We start from the raw sequence: 24,729 nt of genomic DNA, 5'->3' as shown, positions 1-24,729 counted from the left end.
AATTAAAACTAACCAGACAAGCGAAGTTATAAGATGATCAGGTGGTGTTGATTATGTTTTCACAATCATTATTTGATCTGAATCACTGAACTCATTTAGAGCTCAATCTCTGATAAGCAACATATTCTGATAAACAGTTCAACTCTGAACATTAGAAAACAAGCTACTAAAAAGTCACAGAAAAACAGCAAAACTTAAATAGTGAGAATAAAGAAAATTACTAAAACAATTCAGCTCATAATTTATTCATGCAGCAATGCATGATGGGAGGCATGGATGCATTTTGATTGGTGGCAAGTTAACTTGCTTAGTACATTGAACTTAAATATAATATGTATAATAACTACAAAGTAATTAATATTACAAAACATTTTAAGTTAAATGAACTCAAAATTTTTAAGTAATGTTAACTTAATAATTTAAGGCAACGAGTTACCTCAGTTTTTTTAAGTAGATTCTACTTATCCGGGTTTACAGTGAATTAAGATGAAGTAGTATGTCCCAAAGCATGCATACTCTTCTGCAACACACTCAAAAGTATGTACTTTTTCTTCATAAAACAGTACGTACTTTTAGGGCATAGTATAGGCGAATTTGGACGCAGCAAAAGAGACATGCACTTGTGACTGCGCATGCATATGAGCTTGATCCAGCCTGAAAAATGCAGTTTTTTGTCATGATATGAGCATTTAGAAACAAAATTTATGAGACGGTTGTTGTCAGATTTCTTTGGTGATTTCAAATATGAAATTTAATCGAAAGCTTGGCACTTACATGCCTGAGAGGTGTTTCAAAGATGAGTGAAATGACTTGTCTTAAAGGGTCTTTGGCTTTAATAAACATTACTGATGTGCATCTTGAGAGAAAACGATTGTCCTGGCATATTTTAAGATATGCAAGTTGCTTTCAGTTAAAACAGTTCAAACGTTCTAGACTTAAACCTTGTCTGTGAAACAGGGGGATCATGTAAGGTCTGAGTCTTTTTTTCAAGTCATGTTTGTCTCCATTTGTTTTTAATTATATCAGTTGCCATTTTCAGAGTTGGGTTGCAGCCAATTTAAACAAGCACGATGTATCCCCAGGATGTAGCTTCTTAGAGATGCAGTTATGTCGCAAACTTTTTTTCGTAAACTTCCGTGTACACTTATCATCACGGGACCGTTCGAAGTCAGTGTTGATGTGGGTGTGTGTCTGTATGTATCCGCGTTTCACACCGATCAACACCTTTCAGGAGGAAGTTCTGCCACAGACACCTAGTCGACCATCAAAGCAAGTCCATCCAAAGTTGGTGTGTCTCAACTTACAGCCTTGTGCAGGAAAAGAATCCGAGTAAGTACAGGCGGTTACAGTCAACTGTTGGTACGAAGCAAAGCCACACATCTGGTCCGACAGGTTCTGAGGGAGAAGCTCACACTTGCTCTACTGTCAGTTCAGTTGCATGAGTCAGTCACTCAACGGAGACAAACACGCACACTTGCTCACACACACCTGCGATTACGCTGCATGCAAAAAAATGGACTTGGAAGCTTTTGCTGTGAGAATGAGTTAAGATAGGGGATGCTTTTGATAAGGAGATGAGATAGTTGCTTCGCCATATCAGCCAATCTGAATCTAAACAAAGTGAGATACACATGCTATCTTTGCAAACAAAAGGCTAAAGATGTGAATAAATTGTTGATTGATTTTGCAACCGACCACATGGTGCATTAATAATAAAGTAGTGGGTCAGTATTCACCCGTGGCTTTGTTTATCTCTTCTCAACAGTCCCAACGCTTCATTTGAAATCGCATTGAGAGTTTCACAGCTGAGGATTTAAATATGAAAAGAGCACTGCGGAAACTTTACACACATTACTGTTGTCCTGTCACGCCAATTTGCGAGATAAGCATGGTTATGAAAAGAGGGGAACTGTCTGTTTTGAGCAAATAGTGATCCAGGTAAGACAGGTGCTTCAAATAGCCTGAACGTCCAGTCATTCGGTTGACCTGATATTTGATGTAATGACGACCACTACTGATTCTGTGAGCATTGCTGACATTTATTTTAAAAAGGAATCTTTATACACATGAATTGTCTATGTTCAGCACGCCTCACTGGAAGGGCACACGCGTGTAGTGAAGTGTACAACTCATTCGACGTCATTAATGGGGAGTCTTGGTCAACGCAATTCAAGAGTGTTGAGTTTTTATTCCTACAGCTTTAAACCAATATTACACATATCTATAAAGAATATCGATCCCAGAGCCTAACAACTATATGATAAAAAAAAAAACCCATTATAAAAGCTTAACACATCTTTTTAAAAAGTGGAACCAAACACCATAATTGTACCAATATTTACAAATCCCATTAAATTACAACATAAATTAGAAAATATTTACATTTGGGGAAAGACAAATGGAACATTTAACTTCTAGTCTGACGTAAAGGCATCAAAAAGATGAACAATAAGGATGTCAGCTCATACAAAACTGAACATGCACACACACACACACACACACACCCAACCGTATGATATTTGATCATTTTAACTTAATCAAAACTCCAACAAGGGCTTTTTAATTGTTCTCGGTAGTTCAAAAGGTGGAAATTTAAGCCAAATACGTCTCAAACGTTTCTCGTGTGATAATTAAAAATATATAGGGTTGTTTATGTATATCCATGCACACAAAACAGTCACTCATGCCAACAACACTCCCACAAACAGAAGAACAATAACACTGCGTCCAATGAAGTCAAGCATAGAACAAGTTATAATGTCTCAAAACATAATCACATCATTGGTAAGTCCATAAGGAGGTCAGCACCAAGGAGGAGGACACAGAGAAGCAAAACTTCCTCCTCCCAGATTGGTAGCGAAAGAAAACATTGTTAAAATCCACATTAACTCTTGAAATGGTGTCTTTGGGAAACTCAACAACTTCCTCTTTGCAGTTCCCCTCTGAGAGACAACTTCCTGATGACCGCCTGAATCGTGGGGATCGGCCAAACACAGCTAAGCGTTGAAATGTGTTTGTGTCTTTGTAGAGGAGAAAGTGCTGGAAGACTTGGACCAAGAGGGCTTAAGCTTAACCTTGATGTCGAAAAACGGAAACAGAATCGACAACTACACAGACAACGATGAGTCAGATCTGGTAAAAATGTGATTCCGCTACAAAAAAAATGGGTTATTGCGTTCAAACGGTCCAATCCAGATCAACCGCAACTCAACAAGTCTCACTTTCTGTGCTTGTCCATCTTGTCTACTTTGTTGTTTCCGTCGGAAGAGGCCTGCGAGGAGTCTCCGGTCGAACTCATGTACATTTTGTCCACCTGTTTGAGCGCCTCGTTGAGGTAGTTTTGCAGCGAGGTCATGGCCGCACAGATGGCCGGAGAGCCGAAGCCATGGGTGATGAGGCTGAAGTGAGTCAGGCAGCTTTGAATCCCTGGCTCGAGAATGGGAGCTGGCCTAGAGTTTCCCAGAGGAGATCGGTCCTGAGTCAGCAAGTCGGTGAACTCCTTACAGATTTGCCTGAAAGATTAGGTGACCAGTTAAAGTATTAAACAATAAGGCAGACTCGATGAAGGCACTCGATTAGGCGGAGCTCATCCTTAATGGCTCCATCAAAATGGGCTTGGCCACCCTAATCTTAATGCTTCAAGAGTTGGGATTTATGGGAGGAACAAACGGATGGTTACTCACTTGGCTGCCAAGAGCATGGTTTTGCGAGAGTTGACCTCATTGCGTTCCACGTGCGGTCGGCCAAGGTATTCGGCGATGGCCTTCGCAGGAAACTCTGTCTCACAGACATACCCAAAATCTCTCGCCAGGTGAACGGCCTCGCCTGCAGACAGGATCAGATGAGAATCAGGTGACTCAAGTAGCGTGCAACTGAACCACAAAGATGACTCACAGTCAGATCCATCGGCTTGGATCTGACTCAAAATGGCATCACAGAAAGAATCGTTTGCTCTCTAAGCTATTCAGATGAATAGACTCTCTCTTGTGGATAGCGGTGGTCACACTGTATGTCTTTAATGAGCCTTTGTTGCTGAAGGCGTCTAATGGTCCCCTAGACCCAACAGGCTCTTATTGATAGACTAGCACATTATTCACAGTCGTCGTCTTTAAGGTCAGTCTCTCCTCTTGGCTAGCGAACATGTGATAACAAGCCCTAATTCAGCTTTGAAGGTCTGTAAATAACTACGCCTTCTAGTCATGTTCCTGCTTCAGACCCATGCTCCCATTAGTGGTGAGAATGGTGACATTAAAAGAGTATTCTGCATGGCTCCTGGTGCTAGTTAACTCGTGATCTTTGCGCTAATGTCTCCGTGACTCAACGGTTAGCTATACTCATGCAAAAGGTAAAAATGGAGATGAAATGTCAAGAAATTACAGATCGCTTACATGCACACTTGAGACTACGCTGCCAATACATGAGTACTACTAGCATGTATTACCGTTGCGTGTGATCGTGAGGTCTTCTGGCTTTGTTTTGAATTATTACTAGCTCGTTCGCACTTTAGATTAGGGTGCAGTTCTCACTATTAACTAACTATTAACTATGACTTTTGCCTCAATAAACTCCCAATTACTGTTTATTAATAGTTAGTAACATTGTTAAGTTTAGGATTATTGGGTGTAGAATATGGTCATGCAGAATAAGGCATTAATATGTGCTTTATATGTACTAATAAACAGCCATTATCCTAGTAATATGCATGCTAGTAAGCAACTTAGATAGAACTGGACCCTAAACTAAAGTGTTACCATTAGCTCTATGGAAGTTTCAATGGAATTATGAATTGGTAACAGGTTAGCTACAATTAAACTTCAAGACATCAATTCAGAGCATTTCTACAATGTAAAAAGCGCTATAAAAATAAAGGTAACTTGACTTGAGTTAGCGTGTTGTTGTGGGCCATTTTAAACGGATTTATTGAAACTTGAGTCAGAAATACACTACACAACTTTTAACAGATTTTCAAACATCATACATTTGCCAACATTGTAAATGGTTACAGGGAACAACTGGGCATCATACACTAAATGACTGATGATCACCAGACTTTCACGTTGTACCGAACACAATAAACTCACTCAGAAATATGAGCCTTGTTTCTAGGAGACGCGTGACAAATGAAAACAATGTGTGTTCTAAAATCGGTTCAAAATATCAAAAATCCTCCGACTAGATTGAATCAAAGTCTGAAGCTAATATATCATAGTCTGCGCTCTTTATACACTTCATGATTTGCTGTGAAATCTGTCAATTTGAACTGCCCAAAATCTGGCTCTGACTTTTCGGACTCCTCCAGACTTCAAGCCTTTAACATTCACTTTTCCATTAGAACTTCATGGCATCCTCCAAAGATTTGTTTAAACTGAAATATGCTCATGTTCTTAGCATTCGTGCCAAAACTCGGCCACGTGGCTGGTTTTACAGTAACAGTAGAGGAAAACTGACTGACATACAGTCAGGTGCTTACCTTCCACCAGGGCGGTTAATAAGGTGACGTTAGCAGCCTTTCTGCGACCCGCTGGCAAGTTCAGCCCAATTTTATCCAGTTTCTCCCTCAGGGATCGGCCGCCGTTCTTTGACTTTGCCCTTTGTAATAAAATTAAGAAAAATTAGCACATTGAAATTTGTGAATTTCATTAGTGACCTTTTGCTAATCCTGCCAATCCTACACTATAAAAATGCTGGGTTAAAAACAACAAACCCAGAGACTGGGTCATTTTAACCCAGTGGTTGGGTTAAATCTTGGGTAGTTTTATTTAACTCAACTTGTGTTTAAAAATTACTATATGGCTGGCCTAAAATTAACCCAAAATAGGTTGAAAATTAAAAATCAGACACATAATTACTAGATTGTAGATGTATTATTTATCAATAAACAATAATACATGCTTATTTATTAATAAGCATTTAATAAATGTTAATTGTTTAATTATTATTTATTAAACTTATTAATAAATGTTAATTTCCAATATACTTTGGGTTCATTTTAAGCAAACAATACAGTAATTTTTAAACAATAGTTGAGTTAAATAAAACTACCAGCAAGGCAAAATGCTGGGTTAAAACAACCCAATCGCTGGGTTTGTCCATTTCCAAACCAACTTGGGTTGTTTTTAACCCAGCATTTTTAGAGTGCATGTTAAAAACTATCATATTATCAGACAAGCTTTTGTACATGTTTGCTAAGAAACCCAAATGATTTCATTATTATTATTATTGGTATATTATCGCTGAGCTCTTTATTATACACTGCCCGACCAAAAAAAAATTCCAACCTCTTGATGGAAATAACATCACAATATTTATTTCCATCAAGACGTGCATCAGTTTTTGGAATGCAAAAGGTGAGCACTCTGAAAAGTCTATTCCAGCACATCCCAAAGACTTTCAATGAATTTAAGGTCTGAACTATATACTGTAAACCACATTATTGCAACTCTATAGGATCTTAATATATAACATGAATTCCTGTAAATCAGCTCTGCAATTTTGAAAAGCGCTATATAATTAAATTTGACTTGACTTGATAAGCACAGCATTTTTTCACTTTTCCAAATATGCAAGCATTTAGCAATTTCCAGTTTTATTTTAACGACATGTTCTGTAAAGCATGTCTGTGCGAGCAGCGCACTAACCAAGAGGGCAGGACTTAGCGAAAGCTCCATTATTGCAGGTGAAACAGATGGATTTTATTTGTTTTGTTTGTGTTATACAACTAAGAGGCCAATATGGAAAGAGGGTTTTGGACACAGATTCACAGGAATAAACAGGCTCATGAAATAAAATGATGTCACAGCTCAAGTGTTTAAAATGCAGTGCAACAAAAACACATACAAGCGCAGACAAAAAAACCCTCTCGCCGTGTTTCGGCCTCTGTGATATGCATGACTAGAGCTGTGGCCTGGCATCACCCGTCACTTGTGGGGTAAAGGATTGTTAGCAGGAGGCATGAGTAAGTGCCCCCTTTTTCCGTCCGACACCTCCCCCTCCTAACGCTTGTGCTATATGACCTACTTAACGGATATCAGTGTGTTTGCGTCAGACACATGGGAACAGAAAAATATTCCCAGGAATAAAGACGCAATGATATTTGGTTGTGTCTGTTCAGCAGCATCTCATCGATACGCAACGGTACCAAACATGAACCTGCATAGCTGGATAAACATACTCACCTAATCTAACTTTTTTTTCACTATGATTGCCAAATGCACATGGGGGAATCTCATTAAAAAGGTCACATTTCTCCCCAAAATCAAAAAACAAACATAAGAAATTACATTTTGCAGACAGAAAATGAAATCAAGACAATTTTCATGACAAGCATATTTGTTGCAGGTAACACTTTAGTATGAAGAACAATTCTCACTTTTAACTAGTTGCTTATTAGCTTACATATTGGCTGTTTATTAGTACTTCTAAAGCACATATTAATGCCTTATTCTGCATGATCATATTCTATGTCCCTAAATCCCACCCAGTACCTAAACAACTACCTTACTAACTATTAATAAGCAGTAAATTAAGAGTTTATTGGGGCAAAAGTTGTAGTTAATAATGAATATTTGTTCAAGTGTTACCTTGTTGTTTGTAACAATTTTTTTTTTTTAATTCTTATTAGATTCTTTTTACTTTAGTCATTTTTCACTGAATTACAGTAAAACGTTTTATTGAAATCAGCAGAGATGAAAAGTACATCTAATACTACCATGGTTATGGTTTTATTTCACATCGTCATCATTATTTTGCATTATGTTGATGAAAATTGGTGGTGAAAATGTATGCAATATATTTTATAATGTACTTCATTTGCATTTGATTTTTGGCTGAAATATGACCTGGACAAGTTCTTGACGGGTTTCATAAGATTCACCCACCAACCTTTTTTTTATTTGCTCCAGTCTTACAGAAGAATATATAAATAGTATTTATATAGTCATACCAACTCATTTTCAAATATGAACGTATATGAATGTGCTCACCTGCGTAATACCCCTCCGAGCAGGGATGCGTTTAGACACTCCGGTGGGGACAAGCGTCTCTGAACTTCAGCCACAGTTACTTTGTACTTGGAAGTGGAGCTGAGAAGAGAGAGACGACCAGGTACTGAGCAGAAGACCTCGGTGGGATTCGACACCATTCCCAGCAGGGGCTCCTTCTGAAAGGGAATTCCAAACGCATTTCCCTTTGGCAGGGACACTGGACCTGGAGAAGAGAAACGTATCGGTGCGGTCAACCAAACAGCTTCAGAAAGGCATAAACAGGAGCTGATTAGGTTATATGGTAAAAGTTTCTGTGTTTAACACTTTGAAATAAGGTCATATTAGTTATTGCTGGCTAACAATGTGCAATACATTTGTTCCAGTATTTGTTATTGTTAGATAATTAAAATACAACTGTTCAATGTTAGTTCATGTTAGCTCAGGTTCATTCATAACAATAACAATAAGAAGAAGAAGTTGTTTTTCACTGTCAGTTCAATGTAGTTAACTAATGTTAACATATAAAAGTGTTTCCAAAATACATAAAAAAAAACATACTATAAAATAATTGTGGATAACAGGCCAGTTTATTTGATCCTGGGAAAATGTAGTTAAATATCTGATTTTGACTGCAGACTGATCACCGTTTTTTTCATATTTTACAAAGAACTACTTGGATAAAACACAAGGTTTAGCTTCACCAGCATTAAGATATTTGATCTGTAATTAGAGTTTCTTTAGAGTGAGAAAAAGAACAAATATTATCTATGTATGTATTTGCTTATGATGTGACAAAGTTTGCTATGAACCAGAACATGAGTCACCCATGCTATAATCAGGCCGACTAAAATATTGACATAGACATTAATTCAGGAAGGCACTCTGGTGACTCGAAAGAAAATCTAAATTACTGACTGACTAAAATGCACTGCAGAATCTGTCAATCAGCTCCTGGCCTCAACACACAGCAGACGCTGCAAACCAACACACCTAATTATACTGCAAGAAATGGTCATGAAACCAGCCAACAATCTCAAAAATACAGCATTTTGGCTGAGGATCAATTCTGCATTCAACTGATCTTGCGATTGTGATCTATATGATGGGTGTTTTAACATTCTTCTCATTTTTTTTTTTCTATTTGACAGCTTTGCAGGAATCTCAAAAGTAAGAGCAGCAAAACTTCACATGCTTTAGGAATTAATCAGGGTTTTTCCAATTGATAGGTTGCAAGATATATGCTTATTATAAAATTCAACTAACTATACGATCTTGCATAGATATCGTAGCAAAATAAATAACTTTTAAAAGGAAGGATGGCAAAGGTCACAGGTCCGATTAAACTCTATGGTATTGTGATGCACATGCATTTGGAGAAGCTAGTCAAATTAGATGGACAACCTCAAAAGCCATGAACAAACTAGAAGACATGTTACTAAACAAACAGTGTACTCTGTTGCAAATGTAGGCATTTTTGTTTTATTAAATTTTAGAGCTAAACTGGGAAGTGACATCCTGAAGGGACGCAAACCATTCATCTCAGCAACTAGTGATACCGCAAAACAAACAGACGTTCAAAACTGTTTTTCAGTTTCGCTTATTTAAGAAGATTTCATGTCACAGCATATGACTGAACAAAATACCCATGCATGTTTAAAAGCAGCCACACCCCAACTACAGTTGATTCTTGTCTTGTCTGTGTGTGTGTATGTGTGTGTGTGTGTGTGTGTGTGTGTGTGTGTGTGTGTGTGTGTGTGTGTGTGTGTGTGTGTGTGTGTGTGTGTGTGTGTGTGTGTGTGTGTGTGTGTGTGTGTGTGTGTATTTGTGTGTGTAGTGGAGCAGAATTGCGTTCTGACAGTGTTCAGTGCTGTTTCAAAAGACTAAAAAGCAGGCCTAGGCCTCCTCTCTCTGAGCAAACACACCATTTTAAGGATTGCCCAACATCTACAACTTTGGCTAGTCTGCCATTTTGAGAGGAATCCTTTCTTTGGCTTTCCATTCATGCTGAACGAGTGGCAGAATGCCCCACGGATCAATGCCAGATTAGTTAAATGGAACAAATGACCAAAAGGATTAGTGATAAATGTATGAACCAGTACCACCTCGACTACACCTACACCGACACCTGGAGTCTGACTTTGTTTTACGTCACCATGACTAGCAAAGGTGCCACATTTGAAAAAGTGATCTGAATAATAAGTGGCTTTAATGCAAATTCAAAATGACTCTGCTTGAAAGAATCAAGATAGTTTTGGAAGACAATCTTATTGTATTCAAATCATATTTCACAAAATTATAGAGGGTTTTTGACATTTAAAAATAATTTTAGAAAGACCTGCAGTGTCAAACGAAAACTTCATATAATCTTTTTTTTTTTTTAACACTTTAGTTTAGGGTCCAATTCGCACTATTAACTAGTTGCTTATTAGCATGCATATTACTAGAATATTGCCTGTTTATGAATACTTATAAAGGCATATTAATGCCTCATTCATGATCATATTCTACACCCTTTATTCCTAAACTTAACACTATCGTACTAACTATTAATAAGCAGTAATTAGGAGTTTATTGAGGCAAAAGTTGTAGTTAGGGATAATTGGGCCCTAATCTAAAGTGTGGCATATTAGGCATTTTCTAATGCAAATTCTTTACAATTATTATGTACGCAGCTTTAATGAGCTCATATTTATTTATTTTTTTAACTTTCATTTATCACACCACAGGAATATTTAATGCTTAAGGTGATTAAAAAGATTGTGCACTTTCCCTTACACAATCATATCAATTTGAACCTAAAATCTACAACTATATACTCTAAAAAATGCTGGGTTAAAAACAACCCAAGTTGGGTTGAAAATGGACAAACCCAGCGATTGGGGTTGTTTTAACCCAGCCGTTGGGTTAAATGTTTGCTCAACGTGCTGGGTAGTTTTATTTAACTCAACTATTGTTTAAAAATGACTGTATGTCAACCCAAAATAGGTTGGAAATTAAAAATCAGACACATAATCACTAGAGGAAACAATAATAATCAAAAGGTGAACATTTATTAATACACTCTAAAAAATGCTGGGTTGTTTCCACCCAAGTTTGGGTCAAAAATGGACAAACCCAACCATTGAGTTAAATTTTTAAATGCATTTTTTAACCCAACGGTTGGGTTTGTCCATATTTGACCCAAAATTGGGTTGAAACAACCCAGCATTTTTTAGAGTGTAAGCAATTTAATAAATGTTTATTGTTTAATTATTATTCATTAAACATTTCATGTTAATTTCCAACATACTTTAGGATACAATACAGTAATTATTAAACAATAGTTGAGTTAAATAAAACTACCCGGCAGATTGGACAAACATTTAACCCAACCACTGGATTAAAATAACCCATTTGCTGGGTTTGTCCATTTTCAACCTATCTCTGGTTGTTTTTAACCCAGCATTTTTTAGAGTGTATCAGTTCATGTTTGAAAAATAAAAATGCAACCAACCTTTTTTGATGACTGTATGATCAGGAATTACACTACTGTGATCACCTTCATGCTGCAAGACATGACCAGGAAATGCATCACTGTCTATCTCTTAATCCCAAATAAACAAGTATTAAATAAACATTTATCACATTAACTCACCTGAACGTCATCCAATCCGTGGCCTATATCGTGCAATCCGATGTTATCACCCATGGAATCAATTCCATGGATGTGCGGAGGCAGCAGATCCGGTCTCCTGAAGCCATCCCGGCGCATCCCGGACGAGCCCCCTTCGAGGCCCAGGATGGGGCTGCCGAGTCCGACGCGGCCGTGGGTCCCAAGGGCCTCTTGACCTTGCCGTCCAGGCCATGACTGTTGCTGATTAGAGGCTGCAGTTTGGTGTATCGAGTTGATATTAAAGGGGTCGCCCAGGTGAGAGTACGGGTCGCTGGATTGGCCGTACGGCAGAGGCTGGTAAGGGGGAGGGAAGTACGGGGGTTGGAAGTCCGAGCTGGCTGTGTGCGAGAGGGACGGTGGCGGGCTGTAGAGGTGCTGGCTCACCGCTGGAATGTGAGGTAACCGGGAGTTCCCATTGCTGCTAACATCATGTCTTTCCTGCTAAAATAGAGAGTGCGCCACATTAAAACAAGCCCAAATACAGCATTTTAATTTGCGTCTAACACTAATGCATGAATATATTTGGAGAAAAGCAATGCTTAGAGTACTTCACAAGGAAAGCCATTAATATCTAAGGCAGTAAAAAAATAAAAACGTATTTTTTAAGTCTAAATAGAAAAAAAAAAAAATGCTTTATTTGGTTTTCTTGAACTTTATTATCATGCATGCTTAAAGATTTCCATGCAAATTTAATGTTCTTTATTTATGTCTCATTCAAAGTTATATGTAACCTCAGAATAAATGTTTTCTTGAAACATTTAAAACGTGCACCTTTTAAAATGTAATTTTGTTCATTTAGCCCAATGCATTCATCATTTTTGACTCGATCCAATTTAGATGTTATCAAATGCAACATTTACGCGGGTTACCTAAGCAAACATGTTTACAGTGTCATTTGTTCTTTCTAATTCATATGAATTAAACATCAACAGACATGCTCCTCTTTTGAAACTCTCGAGTGCTTTCATGCCTCCTATTGTCTGGCAAAGTTGCTTGGATAGTTACTGTCACCAGAGACACATGAATGACAATGAGCGACGGGCCATTTCTAGACAGCTTAATGGAGACCACATGAATTACACTTGAGTGTTTTCACTCATATTCACATCGAAAAGCGATATTCGAAAACAAGCATGCGCGCGCTAGTGGAGAGTAAACAATTCACTTTTTATTCGGAATCACATTATAAAGATTCAGTCTAATTTGAATGAAAGTGCACGTGAAACGATTGCATGCGTTTCGAATTAAATTGCATTAACACATGTATTATTGTTGTTGTCATTGCTATTATTTTTTAGGCCTAAAGCCTTATTGTATTATTATTATTAGCTATAATTATTATTTGCCTAACTTGCAAAAATAAATATTATTATTACAATGCATTTATAATTTACTAAATTAACATATTCAGTCAAATATTAAATGAACGCATTGTATATCTGCGCGAGGTCAGATTTAAAATATATTTTTGTTTGTAAAAAAGCATTAAAAAAAAACAACAACAACAAAAAAAAAAACAATACTGTAGCTTATGTTTTCTTTACCACAAGAATGCAACTTGCATAACTAACCGGCCATTACCAGTGTATCTAGTTAACTTTCCACCAGAACTTAATTTGCATGTTATTTGAAAACGTAAAAAAAAAAAAAAAAAAAAAAAAAAAAAATGGCGAATATGCATATTTTTAAATTATAAACAGACAATAAAATTCTCCAATAAAAGCTGCCCTGCACTCGAAAAGCGCGCTTCGGTTCGCTTTTTCCTCTTACCTCGCAGTCATCTTCATACTTCACGTTATCTGCTAATTTCCACAACATTTTGTCTTGGTGAATCTCAGATGTGTGGAGATGTGGAGATGATCGCTTGTAGTCTAGAATATAATCCAGAGAGTCCGGCGCGCGCTGCGCAGAAGTGAAGCATCAACTCAGAGTTGAAGGAGGAGGATGAATGAAGAGAAACTCATGCAGCTCGAGACAAACACTAATTGTGCGCAACGAATTCGAGGGTTCCGGTCCAAACAGACACGTTGAGCAGAAGCACTCGACTCCCTCTGACGGACAGAGGGCTCAGTCTCGACTCACTCACTCTCTTTGGACTCGCACTACTATATTTGGAGGAGCCAGAAGTGGGCGGTGACCTACTGTACTGGCGACGTCAGAGCGAAAACCCTGCTGCTGATTGGTCACTGTCAGAACGACGGACCAATGGCAGAACTGTCCGTCTGTGCAGAGGGCAAATTTATCCTGGTAGAAAAGTTGCGATGTTTTGCTGTTCAACTAAAACAAAGTCTACAAACAAAGCATGTTAAATTACGCACAAATTATAATTATTATTATTGAAATTAAATGCTATTTAGCCCATTATAATAATTACACTACCATTAATAATATAATATAATATAATATAATATAATATAATATAATATAATATAATATAATATAATATAATATAATATAATATAATATAATATAGGTCTATTATACTACATTATATTATATTATAAATATGATAGATAGATTAGATAGATAGATAGATAGATAGATAGATAGATAGATAGATAGATAGATAGATAGATAGATAGATAGATAGATAGATAGATAGATAGATAGATAGATAGATAGATAGATAGAGAGATAGATAGAGATAGATATATAGATAGATATATAGATAGATAGATAGATAGATAGATAGATAGATAGATAGATAGATAGATAGATAGATAGATAGATAGACGCATGCTATTTATAGTTCTGATGTCAATAAATAAAAATTCGGACAAAATAAATAAATGTAATTTTTCCCACTCAGTTTGTACAGATTATTTACTTATACAAATGAATGCATTAAATTAGATAATATTGAATTATATTGCATTAAATTATATATATATATATTATATATATATATATATATATATATATATATATATATATATATATATATATATATATATATATATATATATATATATATATATATATATATATATATATATAAAGGTTAATTAGATGTAATTGTGGGTCAGAGCGCCTGTGGCTGTTTTTCGTCATCAGCTCGCGCTGGACTGTGAGAAATGAAGCGCGCGCGCGTTTGATCCCTGCTTCTGCTGCAGCGCGTGAGCGTCTGTAATCTCAATGATGTTACTGTCAGACACTTTCTCACATCGCAAGCTACTGTAACCCCCGAGGGAGAAACATCTACTTATTACCCGGAGAAATCGCAAGTAAAACTTCCACTCAAACCAATAATAAGATGCAGGAATGCCAAATGTCAAACGAAAATCATTATTTTTACAGAGGCCTGAGAGTCAAGAGTGAGACTGGAGTGTTCAATTCTACATTTATGCCGCTGGTGCAGAACGGAATCACTGCGAATCATTTCATAATTGACTGAGAAATCATCAGTATGACATAATAATTGTAAGTAGGCCCAAGTTATATTTCAGCTCAAAACTCATCCTCTGAAAAAAAAAAGTGAACGAAATTAACATATAAGCGTAGAGTAAAAAATTAACATTTTACAGTCTCAAAAATTATATATATAAAAAATCGTTATAATTGAACGAATTAATTGGTCTAGTTACAAAAATAATAATAATACAAAATTTTGCACTTTTGAAATGAACTGATCACACAGGCCCACGCGCTGCATGGAGCAATGACTATACAAAGCGCTATTAAATACAATAAAAAAATAAATATAATATACGTAATCATTTGTTTATTAACACATATAGTGCTAATATATAAAATAATCAGGAAACCCGGGATGGCTGTTACACTTTAACCTCTGTAGCGCGATGTTTCTCTCACACTTATACAATTATCTGCTCCTAACATATAATCTTGAATATTAATTATTCCATTAAATTTAATTCACAATGATTTCATACAACCCCTTATTAACCTCAAACGCATTTCATTTTAAGCGTTTTAATTTAGAAAAACATCCAGGAAATCTTATTTTTACATAACACTTAGACTAATATTTAAAAATGTGTTTGCGTGCATGACAATGAAACAAGACACAAAAACACTGCAATCATCCTCGTCTGCTCAGACATGATATTTCTGGCCTTTTAAAATAATTTAGATGAAAGTTGAGCAGATATTATGAAATTAAAAAAGTTTGTTTTTTGTTATTTAACATTCGTTAACATGATCACAAATCAAATTATAACCAATGAGTAAAATCAATCTCTAGTATTTAATTAGTAAATCCTTCATTTTCACAGACATTCACACAGCAGCTCGTTTCTAATTGGTTAAACTGTTGGGTGTTTAATTACTGTAAATTATGATAAAAGTGCATGTGTTTTTTCTTCATCTCTGGATAAAGGAGTGCGCAACGAAATGATAAAATCCAATAAGAATGATAAATGTTTAGATAATTAGACAGATGCAGGTATTAACTAGTTCACACCCGACGATAAAAGCTTATGCAATTTTGCTATCATTATTATTATTAGTAGTAGTAGTAGTAGTGTGAATAGCCTAATAATAGTTGTTAATATCTTTAGGCTATACGTTCTGCAAACGCAAGCAGAAGGTTCTGGCACCATTTATTATACACACAAATAAACAAAAAGAATAAAACAAATGCAAAATCTGTCGATTATTTAAAACGGCCCATATTTTCTCTCCTTGCATAAACAAACTATAACAATAAAGAATTGAATTGAAAGCTTACCCGCCAGTCCAGCCTCTCCAGCAGCGACATCTGCTTTACTAGCCGTTCAGCCCCGCTGTGAAGCAGCGAATGTTCACATCACGCGCCGTTCAGTACACCTGGATGCGCAGGGCAGGCAGAGCGCATGCGCGGACGCCTGGAACACCTGAACTGGGCCGCAGCATTCCAAACGATGAGGATGATTAGTCATCACACAGTAATTAAAAAAAATGAGGACAAGACCATTAAAAGAATTCTCACACAAGGTTTTAAGGGAAAGATTGTACTAATTAAGATATTTTAGAGCCAATTATAACTATTATAAGACTTTCCCATTCAAATCCGTGACTTTATGACTTTTATTTGAAGTTAAATTTCGAAATTACCTTTGTTTTCTATGACGGTGGAACCTTCATTATATTATAGGTGGGATTTAATTAGGCCTGCAAGACTTTATTTAAATAAACTTTAAAAAAAAAAAAAAAAAAAAAAAAGAAAGAAAGAAAAGGAAATATATAAATAAGCTTACAGCTTCCTTAAACATGTTCCACAAATTGCACGAGTAATACAGGACATTTTTTTAAGCCCGACAGACATTCCAAGAATGTATTTCTCAAGCTTTCTCACGCACATTGGTGTAACACACACACACACTGATGCTGCACTCACGTGCTCTCGGAATTATCATAAATACGAGTTTCCAAGGTAAAAATTGAACATGAACGCCCTCCTGTTTTGAAATTTGAATGTGATGAGCTCGTAATCACGACTTCAGAAGTGGGAATTACCAAATTTCCGATAGCACGTGAAGGCAGCAGTCTGGGTTTTATTTATGCACCTGTCAGAGGGACATAAACGATGTCATTATGGGAACAACTGATCTAACACGGATTCACTGGGGGAACGCGCTTTCCGTAGTCATCTACTGCCATCTTGTGGTCAAAAGCAGAATTTTAGTGCAATCGCTAAAGAACACAAAGAAATAGTGCTCGAGTTTTCCCCAGATTGGACCTTTATTGTATCCACAAATAACGCATCTTTAAAAGTACAATGCATAACTACTGTAGCTAGAGGGTTATTTCAGTAACACTCAATGCTTCAGGAACACATTCATGATCCTGAGGATGGAAAACATACAGAGACATCTGCCTATAAACTTGTTTTACTGCAATACAGTTACTGAAAGGTTTAAAACAAGATGTTGCTGCAAAGCACAATCTGCTCAAATAATGATAATGGCAAAGACATTTAACACTGGGTATACTAAATGAAAACTTAAGCATGCAACAAAATTAAGATGATAGAATAAAAAAATGCAATGTTACTGATGGTGAAAAAGAAATAGATTAAAACAATGCATCAATCCACCAGCTAGTATGGTGTCAACTGTCGCCTGACCACTAGAGAGCGAGCTTCACTAGGAAGAACACTCAAAAGTGGTAAGGTGTGTGTGTGACCCAGTTGGAGATCTGGTCTTTGGTGCGTTTGGCAGAGCTGTGGGAGGTGAAGAGCGACTTGTAGGTCTCAGATTTATCCTTCATTTCCTGGATTGATCTTTTGCTGCCAGCGACGGGACCCACGGGAGCCTTTACCGTCTTCACACTCTCTCCGGATGTGGATGGTCCCGGAGCTGAGAGGGAACAAACATCCATTAAGCATTCAGGATGTGATGTTACATGCAAACCGCTAATGTGGCGATTACCACTGACTCTCATAAATAATTCTGCATGGCTGATCTCTCTTTATATGTTTTTATGACGACATAAAACACAAAGTCTGACAAAAGTGCCAATGTACAATCTTTTGTATGTTCTCTAAACCTACTGTACATATATACAGGCTGCATAATATAACAATAATATAACAATATAACAAATTTTTTTTTTTTAAGGACAAGACAATATAGAAGCCTGACTTGTCCCTAGATGACATCACCACTTAATTTGCATAGTGGGGGTAAATTCATTTGCTAGTAAATATGCCTTGTGGCTTGCACAGATTCACATGAGTACACCAGTTTGAGGAAAAGATGGCATGTAAGATGTTTTGTCTGGTTATTGATTATATTTTTCATGCAGATATTAGCATTAAGGGTCATAGAGGACCTATACTTTCATATTAATGTATATAATACACCAAATGTGTACTTAAATAGATGCATATCAAGGTAACCTGTCAAAATAAAAGTTTGGTTTAGCTTAAAGAAATTATGATAGAAATATATGTTGTACAGTAGAATTTAGCTATTTAATAATAATACTAACACTAATAATAATAATAAATTATTTTTAAGGAATAATCACAATTTTTCTTCTATGTTTTAATTTTAGCAGTAAAGCTCTGTTGTGCAGCACTTTGTTTGACAAAAAAAAGTTTGTTTAGTGTCATATGATTAAAAGATACATTTAAGTAATGTTTTATGCCTTTGTTTGATTGCCAGTAAAATTTAAATACACAACATAGAATTTCAAAATGTTGTTGTTTATATGAATTCAATTAATTATATATGCTTTTTGATTATTAAAATTTAATTAAACCATTAAAATCCACAAAACTTAAAACAGAAAGCACAAAATTTGGTAGAAATAAAACAGATTTTGAGAAAAATCGGGCCCTAAAAAATGTAACATTTGTTAAACTTTTAATAAATTGTTGTTAAATTGTATATTTCATGATTTCAAATAACTAGACATGCTTTTTTAATTTTGAATTAAATTTAATCATTAAAATGAAGTCCAAAAATATTAAAACGTGGGGAAAAAACTAAGGAATTTTGGAAAAAATAAAATGGATTTCAAAGGGCCCTAAGTAATTTACCATTACAGGAATAAATTACATTTTACAATATATTAATAGAAAACTGTAAAAAAAAAAAAAAAAAAATCACAATATTATTAATTCAAAATACTATGTGAATCAGTATGCAATGACAAAAGTTTCACATGACCTGACTATGTTGTGTAATGAATGTAGCTGCAAAATATTTCTATGAAATTTAAATTGCAACATATTTCCATGAGGAGTTTGCTTCCTCCGAAACGATGATGAAATATACCACATCATGTGTTCTGCCCCTGAGAAACCAACACTTACATAATTGTGCTTTCTAAACCATTTACATATGGTTCAATTTAAAATGCAAATCTCGCCACAGCCACATCTTGTCGACAGTAGCCTAGCATGCTGGGGTACCTGATTCACTGCTGCCTTCTCCATTCAGTGATGTAGATTTAGTCTCTGAGATGTTTTTGGGTAAATCACAGCTTTCTGCCAATATAAGAAAAAAAAGAAAAAAAAAAAAAAAAAAACTTTTTACAATTTTTCAAAATCATTCAAGTATGAACTTTTAGTTTTGCTTCAGTATGAACCAGGCTACAGTCATGTTTACATGTGAAATTAGCTCATGGATAATCAATCACATGTTTACTTTACTTTAACCTGATTCATACTGAAGCAAAACTAAAAGGGTGGATAGAATAAAATTCAGTTAATATTTGACATTTTCCTGCATTGATAACTCCTGTCAGTTTAACCTTTATTCAAGTCTCACATACTTGCTAATACATGTTATGGGTTGTTTGCACAAATGTAAATTATTTTCTGTGGAAATCAACAGCATGTCACAGATGTATTAAAGGATTACTCCACTTTTAAACTTTTGCTGATAATTTACTCACCCCTATGTCATCCAAGATGTCCATGTCTTTCTTCAGTCGAGGTTTTTGATGTAAACATACTAGGATTTTTCTCCATATCATTCATTTCAATGGGCACCAAACCGTTGAAGGTCCAAATGGCAGCTTCAGTGCAGCTTCAAAGGGCTTTAAACGACACCAGACGATGAATAAGGGTCTTATCTAGGGAAACGATTGGTCATTTAAAAAAAAATAAATAAAAAAAGTTTAAGCTTTATAAGGACAAATGCTGGCCTTGCGCTTTTCTCCGATGCGCGTTCGTGACGTCACGTAATACGCAATTACGTTGAAAAGGTCACGGTTGACGTAGGCGGAAGTATCGAGTCAGTGTTTACATTACAAATGTGCGGAAGGAGGATCATATTCATATTCAAATGTCTTTATGTCAGTTTATTGTTTAACCCTTTGAGCGGTACGTTCCCACATATGGGATGTTTATTTCTGTGCCCCTGGGCGTACGGTTCCACATATGGGATTTAGAATGTTCAGCGACGTCACATAGCTAACTGCTAGATTCAAACTGCTTTCGCGCTCTAGCTGCGAGACGGACGCACGCTCTCTTGTCATCACAGCTATTCAGTGTGTTCAGCCACATAATTTTCTTTTAAGATTTCATACATTTATTTATTAACACACTGATGTCAGACGTCAGTGGAATCATCAATAAACAGTGAATTCAAATATAATTTGCCGACATTTATTCATATCAGACACACATAATGGGTCTAAGTAACTATAAAGTTTACTCTATTATTCTTCCAGTTCACCAGCCACTTACTTCCATATTTTTCAGGAGAAACTGATATATTCACCTGCTGTAAATCAGACTGACAGAACTCTGTGAACTGCAGTGCAAACTAAGATGGCGGCGCCCATCTCGCATTATAGATCAAGATAAAGATCATTTATAAAAGTTTTTAAAAAACAAAACACACTCACTCACACATATTTGAGAATCGGAATATCATATAGTTGAAGACATGTAAGCAAGTTTGCGAATATTTTAAATAAAAAAGGAAAAACAAAATAATAGTGATCCATCTCTCATACAGTGTTATTGTGGCTACGTTCAGCGCTCGTGACACACACGCGTCGCCATGGAAACAATAAGGGCAAACGTTCGATAAAAAAAAAAAAAAACCTCTCTTTCTCTGGCGGTCAGTTAGAAAGGTGTGCGCATCCTGGGTGTTTTAAAAATAGAAAGCCTAAAAGAAAATTTTTGTCAGGACAGAAATTTGTGACTTTTCAGAGATTTCCTGAGCTAATGAAACTGTGGTTGCTACGCCTACGTCAACCGTGACCTTTTCAACGTAATTGCGTATTACGTGACGTCACGAACGCGCATCGGAGAAAAGAGCAAAGCCAGCATTTGTGCTTATAAAACTTTTAAAAAAAATAACCGATCGTTTCGCTAGATAAGACCCTTATTCATTGTCTGGTGTCGTTTAAAGCCCTTTGAAGCTGCACTGAAGCTGCCATTTGGACCTTCAACCGTTTGGTGCCCATTGAAATGAATGATATGAAGAAAAATCCTAGAATGTTTACATCAAAAACCTTAATTTCTTTTTGACTGAAGAAAGAAAGACATGGACATCTTGGATGACATGGGGGTGAGTAAATTATCAGCAAAGGTTTATTTAAAAGTGAGCTAATCCTTTAAAGGTGCCCTTGAATGAAAAACTGAATTTATCTTGGCATAGTCAAATAACAAGAGTTCAGTACATGGAAATGACATACAGTGAGTCTCAAACACCATTGTTTCCTCCTTCTTATATAAATCTCATTTGTTTAAAAGAGTTACGTAACAGTCGGGATCATTAATATGTATGACCCCAATATTTGCATATGCCAGCCCATGTTCAAGGCATTACACAAGGGCAGCCAGTATTAACGTCTGGATCTGTGCACAGCTGAATCATCAGACTAGGTAAGCAAGCAAGAACAATAGTGAAAAATGGAAGATATCATGATATTTTTAGTGATATTTGTAAATTCTTTCTAAATGTTTCGTTAGCATGTTACTAATGTACTGTTAAATGTGGTTAAAGTTACCATCGTTTCTTACTGTATTCACGGAGACAAGAGAGCCGTCTTTATTTTCATTATTAAACACTTGCATTCTGTATAATTCATAAACACAACTTCATTCTTTATAAATCTCTCCAACAGTGTAGCATTAGCCGTTAGCCACGGAGCACAGCCTCAAACTCATTCAGAATCAAATGTAAACAATATAACAGTATGCAATACTCACATAATCCGACGCATGCATGACGAACACTTTGTAAAGATCCACTTGAGGGTTATATTAGCTGTGTAAACTTGTTTATGCACTGTTCAAGGCAAGCACGAGCTCCGTGGGCGTGGAGCACAAGATTTAAAGGGCCAGTAGCCCTGAATCGGCTCATTTATAATGATGCCCCAAAATAGGCAGTTAAAAAAATGAATTTAAAAAAATATATGGGGTATTTTGAGCTGAAACTTCACAGACACATTCAGGGAACACCTTAGACTTATATTACATCGTTTTAAAAAAGGTTCTAGGGCACCTTTAAAATCCCTTCTTCGAAATTCAGTATGACTAACACAAAAGCAGAATTTCATCATAAGCATAATTTCATCCAGTTAGGCATTTGTGAAGTAGTTATCTTGAGTTTTAACTTGCTGAGTTAAAGTCTAACTTTCTTAAATATAACAGGGATGGATTTGTTTTAAAATCAATGTGAAAACACTCATCTGGTCATAAGCGTCTACTGTGTCACACACTACCATTCAAATGTTTGGGGTCAGTAAGATTTTTCAAAGTCTCTTCTGCTCACAACAAAGGCTGCATTTCTGTAATGTTTACTATTTGATTATATATAGTAAAATGTGATTTATTCCTGTGATCAAAGCTGAATTTTCAGCATCATTACTCCAGTCTTTAGTGTCCCATGATCTAATATGATGATTTGCTGCATTTCTGATTATCAATATTGAAATAAAATTTGAAATAAAAATCTTTTGTAACATTATAAAATGTCAGTATCACTTTTGATCATTTTAATGCATTCTTTTTGAATGTATATTATATATATATATATATATATATATATAAATAAATAAATATAAAAAATATTACTTTCAAAAGAAGGGGAAAACAAAAAAACTGAACTACTGACCACAAACAGAACAGTATAATGTATGTGTTAACAAGAAACTAGCGCAGTGTTAATTTTGTAAGCAAATTTCGATGCCATTTAGTTTGTCATATTTCTGAATTGTTTTAGTTTTAGATATCATAACTAAATCTACAGTATAGTAGACTAAAATCGAATGGGTTTAGTTAAATTGTAATGCATTAAAATTTCCAAACCCATTACATATACTCTTGGAGAAAACATCTATTAATCTGTTAATGTGAGTATTAAAGTCTGAACATGCAATACAGGCAAAACCACGTCTCCTAAAGAAGAATATGGCCTTCTTTTCAATTAATGATATATGCATTCTTTATAACAACTTGCATACATAATTCATTTATTCAAGCAAACATACTGATTCGTATAAATTAAATATAATTAATCCTTATTAAAGCTATTAAAGAGCAGTGAACGCTTTTCTCTTTGTCTTTTGTTGTTTGATTATGATGTTTTATCATTCTGGGTACACACCACAAGATAATCGGGCTGATTTGAGGCTGATTTCTCCCTTTCTGACAATCCTAGGTAATGTCCCGATTATCCTGATGGTTCAACAGATTATCTTATCAGAATTTCCTGTGGTGTGAGGTGTGTTAATACTGACTGAATCTGCTCGGAAGAACATCAGAGGCGCCCCGATCGTTGAACATGTTAAATATTTACGATCAGAAATCCTTTACACTTTACAACTTGGGCTGAAATGATTAATTGACATTATCAGCAATGTCGACAATAAAAAAAAAAAAAAAAAAAATTAACAACAAATATTTTTCTAGTCAAATTCATATGGCATATTTTTAGAGCCTGCAATAAGACAGTTTGACCAGTGGGGCACTGTAGTGCAACTGTAATGTAATAATCGATCTAAAATACAGATTAATCTGTGAAATAATAATAGATTATTCGAAAACGGTAATTAAAAAATACAAACAGTTTTCATGCAATGAATTTGTGCCTTGAATTCATTCAGTCGTGTTTGATAATCACTAAACGTTTGCCATGAAATCATTCTGCTTGTATGATTAATTTTATATTTCAGAAAACAGAATAGGAGAAATAGTCTGGAAACACAAATATTTTTCCATACTCTTGTTTCCTTTTTTCCATACTTGTACAGACCTGGAAAATTTTAAAATCAAATTCCATGCTTTTCCAAACTGCGTAGGAGCCCTGCCTCCCTAACACTTTTGTCTCGTCTTTATTCATTGACGAAAATGTCAATAGATTTTCGTCATAGTTTTTGTCATTTTATTTAGCTATTGTCTCGTTTTCGTCTGTAAAAAAAAAAAATGTACACTGCACTAGTGTGATAGAATTTCTTACTAAGCTTGTCTGAGTTACTTTCAATCTTTCTTTCACTACAGCTGTCTTGATGATATAATGCCGGTAAAGCCGGTAAACCCAGTACAACTTCCACACAATATGCACAAGAGTTTATTTAGAGATAAATCCACCCACTGGAATCATGTCTGTAATGCATGACTAAACATTCTTAGTTTAGACAACAAAACTGAGACTTTAGGCAGAACTAAAGTGGATTTTGTACACT

The 24,729-nt window shown here is 35.7% G+C and overlaps 2 protein-coding genes across 6 annotated transcripts in view; both read right to left on the bottom strand.

Moving 5' to 3' along the window:
• Positions 1-2,246: 2,246 nt before the first annotated feature.
• Positions 2,247-16,354, bottom strand: tfap2c (transcription factor AP-2 gamma (activating enhancer binding protein 2 gamma)). 5 transcript variants are annotated; one of them, XM_067373812.1, is made up of 7 exons: positions 16,325-16,354; positions 11,617-12,072; positions 11,476-11,527; positions 7,983-8,205; positions 5,471-5,589; positions 3,684-3,825; positions 2,247-3,512 (listed from the first exon to the last, which is right to left on the bottom strand). In XM_067373812.1, the coding sequence occupies exons 1-7, from the start codon at positions 16,352-16,354 to the stop codon at positions 3,218-3,220; spliced, it is 1,317 nt and encodes a 438-aa protein (XP_067229913.1). In that variant the 3' UTR covers positions 2,247-3,217. The 5 variants fall into 5 exon arrangements, with proteins under 5 accessions (XP_067229913.1, XP_067229910.1, XP_067229912.1 ...); XM_067373809.1 differs by lacking the exon at positions 16,325-16,354 and adding an exon at positions 13,405-13,474 and having other exon boundaries at positions 11,617-12,075; XM_067373811.1 differs by lacking the exon at positions 16,325-16,354 and adding an exon at positions 13,405-13,474 and having other exon boundaries at positions 7,983-8,199; positions 11,617-12,075.
• Positions 16,355-17,298: 944 nt separating this feature from the next.
• Positions 17,299-24,729, bottom strand: part of rtf2 (replication termination factor 2) — a 35,877-nt gene continuing 28,446 nt past the window's right edge. The window contains exons 8-9 of the mRNA XM_067372908.1: positions 19,496-19,570; positions 17,299-17,933 (exon numbers count right to left, since the gene is read on the bottom strand). Of these exons, the coding sequence (XP_067229009.1) occupies positions 17,734-17,933; positions 19,496-19,570 (275 nt within the window). The 3' untranslated portion in view covers positions 17,299-17,733. The remainder of the gene's footprint in view (positions 17,934-19,495; positions 19,571-24,729) is intronic.

Source organism: Chanodichthys erythropterus, chromosome 21, assembly GCF_024489055.1.
Source record: "Chanodichthys erythropterus isolate Z2021 chromosome 21, ASM2448905v1, whole genome shotgun sequence".
NCBI classification, from domain to species: Eukaryota; Metazoa; Chordata; class Actinopteri; order Cypriniformes; family Xenocyprididae; genus Chanodichthys; species Chanodichthys erythropterus.
Note: the sequence above shows the minus strand (reverse complement) of the source record. Positions and strands in the feature narration are given on the sequence as shown.

What these genes read in the sequence shown, in the direction of transcription:
- tfap2c (XM_067373809.1), bottom strand. Translation starts at nt 13,452, where the DNA reads ATGTTGTGGAAATTAGCAGATAACGTGAAGTATGAAGATGACTGCGAG. An exon ending in TCATACAGTCATCAAAAAAG is followed by an intron (nt 8,206 to 11,475) that starts GTTGGTTGCATT and finishes TCTCTTCTCCAG; the next exon opens with GTCCAGTGTCCCTGCCAAAG. An exon ending in ACCATGCTCTTGGCAGCCAA is followed by an intron (nt 3,513 to 3,683) that starts GTGAGTAACCAT and finishes CTAATCTTTCAG; the next exon opens with GCAAATCTGTAAGGAGTTCA.